Below are 8480 nucleotides of genomic sequence, written 5' to 3'. Positions count from 1 at the left end.
TATAATGTATTTTTATATCCTTATATTTGTATGTAAACGAATCCCCGTTGTATTTATATTATTCATTACATTGTCATTTTTATTTCCCATTTAATTTCGTGTATTTCCCTATTGTATGCTTTTGCAATAAATGTGGATCATGCCAGTAGAGCCTGTGTGTTTATGTATATTCTAGCAATATTTTGCAATGTACTTTAAGAAACAAAGTCTTGAAATCTTTCGGGGAAACCGTGCAAATAAATAACTGCATACAAAAAAGTTCTGATGGGCGTTTTCAAACGCGCACATGTTTTAAGCGGGGCGTGGTGTGGGCGGGGAAAGACAATCATCTCGAAATATCATTGGTCCCTTGATTTGACAGGGCAAACAGAGGGAGGAGTTAGTCGAAGAAGGGGTGTGTGCGCTCACCGATAACTGGCGCAAATTTTCGGTTCAACCTATTCACCACAAGCTGTAAAGTTTGGAAGAGCTGAATGAAAGAGAGCATTAGAAGGGTAAAGGAAAGAGGAAAATCAGTTTGGCATTATCAGTGGGAACACTGCTTTTCAGAATCAAAGTTGCAGGTAATTGTAAAGGGTGTCAGGTTTAAGGACTATCACTCAGCCACGCACCAGAGAGAACACTAGTGATACACTTAAAGGAACGACAGAACGCAAGATGGATCGCAAAATCCCCGATTTTGCTGGTACTTGGAAAATGAAAAGCTCCGAGAACTTCGAAGAGCTTCTCAAAGCACTGGGTAAGTGTTAATCATGATGCACACGCGCGCGCAAAGAGTGCGCAAAATTGACTAACCAATCCTGAATGCGCGGGCATGGATTGCGCTACAGACCAATAAATTCTCTTGCGTGTCTATGCAAAACCGTTTTAATATTCATTCCATATAACTAGTCAGTATCTGTTTTTATGTTACTAGTAGGCTACTTATTTATTTTACTGTCAATTATATATACAGATAGTTAGGCTACTAGTTATCATTTAGTATTTATTAGATACAATTAACTATTTATTAGGTATACTTGTTTTAATAAACCTAGCAGGTAAAAAGCAATTGACACTGCGTATCCGATTGGGCAGGGTTGAGTTTATTTCGCTCAATTTCCTTGAGCAATACCTGTCTGGAGCTTTGTACATAAAAACGCCTCGCACTCTCATTTTTAGTGTGCATACATATTGGAAAGTCAGTTCACTAGCTGTCTTTGACGACCAATTCGGAAATTCTTGTTTAAATATTTACCACTGGTCAAGCCAGAATCCCGGAGTTTCAGTGGGTTCCCAAAATTTGACTGACGTCCGATTTAATTAGGGCACTGCTGCCACCCAAACACCCCTCTTCAACTGCCTGTGTCGAACAAAAGAAGCAGATTCCCTGAGAAGGAAGAGTAGGTCCTTCATTTCACCATTCAAAAGAATGATGAGATGAAGCAGACAGGTTAAAGAGTGCGGAGAAGGAGAAGCACAATGGAGAGAAAAGGCCCCGCTGTTTCTGGCATGGGAACATCTTGTGTTATATGAATACCCCAAATTTCAGGAGATGAGATCTGCAGCCACACGAACCCTTCTGAGGACAAATGTCATCGTAAAACCGAAGGGGGCGTGGCTATATGTGAGGAATGTGCATGATTGACAGACTGGCTGATGGAGGAATGAACTTTGCGACTTGCTTTAATGTTTTGCACAGACACACATGCGCATTCATATGTGCACACTCTCTTAAATTCACACACTTTCAGCAATGGCACATTAAAATTCTTTTCGCCACACAAATATTTCAGTGCACAGATGAGCCCGACAATGTGTTATATGAATACCCCAAATTTCAGGAGATGAGATCTGCAGCCACACGAACCCTTCTGAGGACAAATGTCATCGTAAAACCGAAGTGGGCGTGGCTATATGTGAGGAATGTGCATGATTGACAGACTGGCTGATGGAGGAATGAACTTTGCGACTTGCTTTAATGTTTTGCACAGACACACATGCGCATTCATATGTGCACACTCTCTTAAATTCACACACTTTCAGCAATGGCACATTAAAATTCTTTTCGCCACACAAATATTTCAGTGCACAGATGAGCCCGACGTGTCACCACGCACCCTGTCATCCACCCTCCTCCATCTTGTGTCCTCATCTCCATCCCTCTATTCTGAAATACTTCCTTTGTCCCCTAACCTATGACACTGACCCTGACCGTCTGACTCCTGTTACATCTTCTCTCAGTTAGTTATGGGGTTTGAAGCAGTGCTTGATCTGACAGGAGTCGGTTGAACTTAATTAACTAATGTTTTTAACAAGGTTCTGCCCGGATTACACTCTCAGAGTGAGAATGGGGCTTGTAAATAAGTTTAAATTTCCGTTTTCTTGTGTTTATTGCACTAAGAATATGCATGTGCTAATGGCTTATGCTAAAACTCATTAGAGTATTGGCAATTTGTTTCCACGTCTATGCCTGTACGTGTGTCTAAATTTCGGCCCCCTCTTGTCTGCCTTCATGTGTATATATTTACCCTTGGTGACAGGTGGGAATGTGTGTGAGGTGAGTAGTGTGAAATTCTACTCGATCCACAGAGGCTCTCTCTCACACACACACACACACACACACACACACACACACACACACATACACACACAGACTGGCCTTTATATCTAGCTGTCTTTTTTTACACTTGAGTATCCTTTTTATCCTTGAGTATCCTGCTGCCATTCTTGCTCATTTTTTCTTCTTTTGTCAGTAATCTTGCCCTTGTATATATTTACCCTTGGTGACAGGTGGGAATGTGTGTGAGGTGAGTAGTGTGAAATTCTGATCCACAGAGGCACTCTCTCACACACACACACACACACACACACACACACACACACACACATACACACACAGACTGGCCTTTATATCTAGCTGTCTTTTTTTACACTTGAGTATCCTTTTTATCCTTGAGTATCCTGCTGCCATTCTTGCTCATTTTTTCTTCTTTTGTCAGTAATCTTGCCCTTTTTTTCAAATGTGCCATGCTTTTTTCTTTGTTGCCTCTGCCCTTCCCTTCTTCCAAACTGTGGTCAATCCATTTCCTGTCAGGAAGGTTTAATAGATTACAGCATCCCCTGTGGCTGGTTGAATAACTTCCCCTTTCAATGCGTTCACCCACCTACACACACACACACACAGCCAGGCTCCATTTGACATGCAGTATTTAATCGGTTTGTCGGAATGTACAGTTAGATTTTTATGTATGTGTAGTACACAAAAAATAAAGTAGTGTGTGTTAGAAATTGACCAATAGGTTTGACCATTTTTTAGTTATAAATATTTATGCTTATCTCTTGGTTATCGTTTCTTTAATATTGGGCTTATTGATAAATCACCATTTGGTTGGTCTTTAACGAACAGTCCCAACACCATCACTACACCTCAATACACCTCAATACATTTTTTGCATAATTAATTTCCAACCTCATTCTCAAGTGAAAAACATAAACCAAAAGGAGACAAAATAGTACTTATAGTAATAATAATATTCATTCCATTTAACTATTTACTTATAATAGTATTAAAAAAAAATGAAAATATTAGTAACTATCAGAATAGTATTTTAAAAGCAAAAAATATATTATAAATATTAATAAATGTTATAATAGTAAATATTCATAATTATATAGTATTATTATTATAATTAATATTTTGCATGCATTGTTATAGTCTGACAGTTACTTAGTTATTTGTGTCAAAAACCTATTAAAATATGTCCTGGATTATAGTGATCAGCAATTAAATGAGTATATTAATGTAACATTTATTTATGTACTGTATTTGTTGGGATTACAGAATATCAGTTGATCTATTGTGTGTGTTTGTGTCAAATGGGTTTCTCTCTATGGGGTAATAGCAGGTGATGTCATCAGACAGTGCCGGCAGCGAGCGCAGATGTGTGGAGCACAGCCAATCTTAATAAAATCATTCTCATCCCCCTTTTTGTCCTTTAAACTGTGTGAATGAAGAATTCCCCATAACCTCTATGGATGCCAGAGTACTCACTGTTCTTCGGGAGATTGTTCTGATCTGCATGTGTGTGTTTTGTCAGGTGTGAACGTGATGCTGCGTAAGATTGCGGTCGCAGCTGCATCAAAGCCATCTGTGGAGATTACGCAGGACGGAGAAACCCTGTCAATCAAGACCTCCACCTCTGTAAGGACCACCCATGTCACCTTCACAGTTGGACAGGAGTTTAATGAGGCCACTGTGGATGGACGTCCCTGCACGGTACACACGCACCCATAGAAAAACACTTCAGTCATCCTACTGTCCATTTGTCTGTCTGTCTGACAAATTGTCCTTTTCCAAAACATGCAAAAGAGCAAGAACCTATGAAGTGTGTGTGTTTATGCAGTCCTGATCTCTGATGTGGACTCAATCACACCCTCCATCTCAGAGGAGCTATCAAACTGGATACACACCCATTCCTTCAACCTCCATCCCTGGAACTCACATTCTCATGGGCACTGATCTCACTCTTTCCATCTCCAAAGAAAAATACTGCCTTCACATATTTGCCTGTCTCTGTTTCTCTCAGAGCTTTCCTCGCTGGGAAACAGACAGCAAGATTAGTTGTGAACAGACTTTGCAGAAGGGTGAGGGTCCAAAAACCTCATGGACCAGGGAGATGACCAATGACGGTGAACTGATTCTGGTAAGATTTAATCCTATTATTATGTGTTATCCTTACAGCTCTTTCACACACATGGGTCTTTGATCATATCTGATATTTCAATAGTCTTTTTCCTGCTTTTTTTGGCAGACCATGACCGCAGACGATGTCGTGTGCACAAGAGTTTATGTCAGAGAGTGAAAGTATGAGGAAACAGGAAGAACATCCATCCAGATCACTCTCTTTCATCGTTAAAAACAATGACTTTGATTTTATATCATCTATTTCCTTTCTCCCTCATCTCATCTCTTCTTTTCTTTTTTTTCTTTTTTGACAGTGTATTTGAATAATACTTCAGAGAGCCATGCAAATAATTCATGTGAGAAATTGGGTCCTGATTTGTCATTTAACAAATACATCATTTTGGGCTCAAAGGCACTTTTAAGGGTTGGCCTTCACATAGATGAATATCTGGAAATCTGAAGCTTGGAAACCAGACTTTGGTGAGACAGTCCAAATCACCACTGAAATAATATCAGTCAAGGTGCGGTCATATTTACTATTGTAAAATTTCACAGGCGAAATCCAGTTGTTTTTTGTAGTGATCTACATTAATGGGAATTTCGAGTAAGGGTGAAAGATTTCCCCACTCAGATTTCAGAAAAAGTTCAAGTTGGGTTGAAATGACTTCTGTGTTGCGAAATTTGGATAGTTTTTTAATTAAAATTGACTGTTAATTTACAGTAAATTTGACTATATTCAGTTGATTATGAGAAGTTTTTGCCTTGATTTTAATTTGCTGTTGGCACAGTTTATAAACCTTACTGCATAATTTGAAACAGATACAAAAGGCAGATAAAATGTTTCAATTCATTCCATCACAATATCCAATCAACATTTTAACATTTTATGAGCACATTTGATTCAAAATTACACTGTTCGTTGAAATCTCCAATTCATTCTTATGTAACATTCTGTACCAAAGGGCGCGGAGCTAAGCAAAGGGTCAGTTGTAATTAGAACCCCATGAAGCTCCAATCCCAACCTTCTCTTTTCATCTTTAATTTTTTGTATATATTTTAATAAAACCTGAATCTGAAGTTTCATCCAAAATCTTTTTTCATTATGTTTTTATTTATACAAACAATTTCAGCACTCATTATTTGTTTCTGTGCATGGACAATAAAGGTTACTGCCAAGAGTTAGTGTTTTTCTGTCAATCAGTAGCATTTATCCACACAGAAGCTTACTGGCAGTTCCATGATGTCAATGGAATGAATGTCAGTTGATTTTATTTCAAAATAAGAAGAAATTAAAGAAACTGCCTTGAACTTTTTAACAAACCCACACTCCTTCCCACTCTCTTTTCTCACTCAGACACACTGGTAGGTTCACATCTTATTTTAGTATTTCTGCCAGCTGTCTGAAACTAGAATAACTTGTCTGTCCCTCTGCACCCCTCCATCTCTCCCTGATTTTTCCATCTCAGTCTTTCTTCTTTCTCATCACTATCACCCTCTGTGTGTCTCTGGTTCCTGTCTTTCAGCTCACAGTTTTACAAAACTTTCAGTGCACTGATTGTCATTCAAATGAATGGAATGTAAATGTATTGTTACATAAAAATGGATGAAAAACACCTGTAAGTCATCAAATAAGAAATTTCCCCAGTAACTTGATCTTCCACTCCAAACATTAACATTTCTGTTTGCTATGATGTGCAGAACAGTGTTGACCGTGGGTCATTTATTACACTCTGAACTAGCCAATAGGATAAAGCTGTTAAATAAAATGGATCCAGGCAAACAAGCCAACTGTCCAATCCAGGCAGGAAATGCCAGTCGGGTTACAAGGTGAAGATGATTGACAGCAGATGTGCTTAACAAGGAGCAGGATCATAAGAGGGAATGGAAACTCAGGGTCAAAATGAAATGAGGACCATCACACAGTGCACTCATATGCATATTCATATATACTTTACATATACTGTATCTATCATACACAGTACGCCATCACATCCAAGGATGTTAAGAGCGTATATACAGATTAATAGACATAATTACGTGTATTCACTCTTAAAAAGAAAATCAAAGGTAGAATGGAGGTGATGGTGGAATGTGGAGAGGTTTGGGGTGATGCCTGCAGCTGTACATGGTTATTATGTGACCCTAATAAAACCAACCCCTCTCTACCTCCTGCCCCAATAAAAGACCCCAAATAACTGCCTCTCCTTCCTCCTTTATTACCCCCTGGGGCTGTAAAAGGCAGCTGTCTCTCTCCTCTCAGAAACCACACGCACATTTGCACAAATATGAAACCAAACATGCACATTCTTTCAAACCTTCACATGTACCATCAAACACTTTGGCCACTGTGAGCACAGACCATAAAACCGCACACATACACACACTCACACACACATGAGTGCCCACAGCCAGTAATGGACTTTAACGTAGCAGAAACACTTGCATGTTTGGCTATGAGCATAACAACTCATAAACACACACACATTGATTTTGCCCAGCTATGTGCAGGGCAGGTAAATCTGGAATGGCAATCTCTTCCCAACATCTATTCTGTTTACTTTGGATTTGGCTGGCAGGCAATTTGGCAAGCAGATAAGCATTTATGCAGCAGAACACACACACACACAAAGTCACTGTTGCAGTTACACTATGAAAATGTCTATATGTTTTTGTGTGAAAATGATATACATCACTAATGATATACATATATTTTATTAAATATTATATTATATTATAATTTTGTATCCAAAATTTTTTTAATATATCATTTCCTTTTTTCTTTTTTTCAACTTTCAGAATATACTGTATACAATACCATTCAAAAGTTTAAGGTAAGTCAAGTCATTTATTCAATTAAAAACAGTAATTTTTATATAATATTATGTTTATAGATTTTTTATATAATATTACTACAATTTAAAATTGAAAACAGTTTTCCAATTTAATATATTTAAACTTATTCCAGTGATGGCAAAGCTGAATTTTCCAGTCTTCAGTGTCACATGATCCTTCAGAAATCATTCTAATATGCTGATTTAGTGCTAAATAAAATTTTTATCATTATCATTCTTGAAAACAGTTTTTCTGCTTATATTGTGGAAACCATGATGCATTTTTGTCAGGATTCTTTAATAAATAGTCTTTTTGATCAATGTAATGCAATCTTGCTGAATAAAAGCATTGTTAACTTCCTTTAAAAAAAACAACAACAACAATAAATACATAAAATCTCAAATGGTATTTCCATTAAAAATTCCTCAGACACGCTAATTTACCTTACCAATACTGATGCTGTTAGTAACAACCCTTTGAAACTGACTCTAATCTCTTATCTCACATTTTGATGTAAGAAAGATTTGTAGCTGTAAATAATCTTGAGCGTGGTATAGACAAGCCACTCGTGGGATGAGCTGGCTGTCATACAAAGTCAGATCCTAATCTTTGTTGCTGAAAGATAACAGATATATCAGATCCATGCTAAATCTGACAGCACGGTGTGATTTGGGATCAGATTTACGCATGTAAATATACGGACAGTCAGTTGGGTAATGATAATATTTTTTGCCCTGCAGCAAAGACTGCACAGAATGTTGTGATAGACAGAAAGATTCATGTGGCTGTGTTTGTGTGTGTGTGTGCGTGTGTGTGTGTGTGCGTGTGAGTGTCCATGTGCATGTGCATGTGCATGTGCTGGCAAAAACCACTTTATCAGGGACACTGAGTGGCAACAGAAAGGAAAATTTAAGCAGAGCGTGTGTGTGCAGAAACTGTGTGGGCACAGAGTTTTCCAAATATGACATGTACAAGCGTGTGT

The 8480-nt window shown here is 38.1% G+C and overlaps 1 protein-coding gene across 1 annotated transcript; it reads left to right on the top strand.

The window, feature by feature from the left end:
* Positions 1-436: 436 nt before the first annotated feature.
* Positions 437-5747, top strand: LOC107598461 (cellular retinoic acid-binding protein 2-like). The gene is made up of 4 exons (XM_016289803.1): positions 437-739; positions 4080-4258; positions 4569-4685; positions 4794-5747. The coding sequence occupies exons 1-4, from the start codon at positions 658-660 to the stop codon at positions 4842-4844; spliced, it is 429 nt and encodes a 142-aa protein (XP_016145289.1). The 5' UTR covers positions 437-657; the 3' UTR covers positions 4845-5747.
* The last annotated feature ends 2733 nt before the right edge of the window (positions 5748-8480 follow it).

This window comes from Sinocyclocheilus grahami, unplaced genomic scaffold, assembly GCF_001515645.1.
Source record: "Sinocyclocheilus grahami isolate Dianchi unplaced genomic scaffold, SAMN03320097.WGS_v1.1 scaffold251.1, whole genome shotgun sequence".
NCBI lineage: Eukaryota > Metazoa > Chordata > Actinopteri > Cypriniformes > Cyprinidae > Sinocyclocheilus > Sinocyclocheilus grahami.
This window is presented reverse-complemented; position numbering and strand designations above follow the sequence as displayed.

What these genes read in the sequence shown, in the direction of transcription:
- LOC107598461 (XM_016289803.1), top strand. Translation starts at nt 658, where the DNA reads ATGGATCGCAAAATCCCCGATTTTGCTGGTACTTGGAAAATGAAAAGC. An exon ending in AGAGCTTCTCAAAGCACTGG is followed by an intron (nt 740 to 4,079) that starts GTAAGTGTTAAT and finishes GTGTTTTGTCAG; the next exon opens with GTGTGAACGTGATGCTGCGT. An exon ending in TGGATGGACGTCCCTGCACG is followed by an intron (nt 4,259 to 4,568) that starts GTACACACGCAC and finishes TGTTTCTCTCAG; the next exon opens with AGCTTTCCTCGCTGGGAAAC.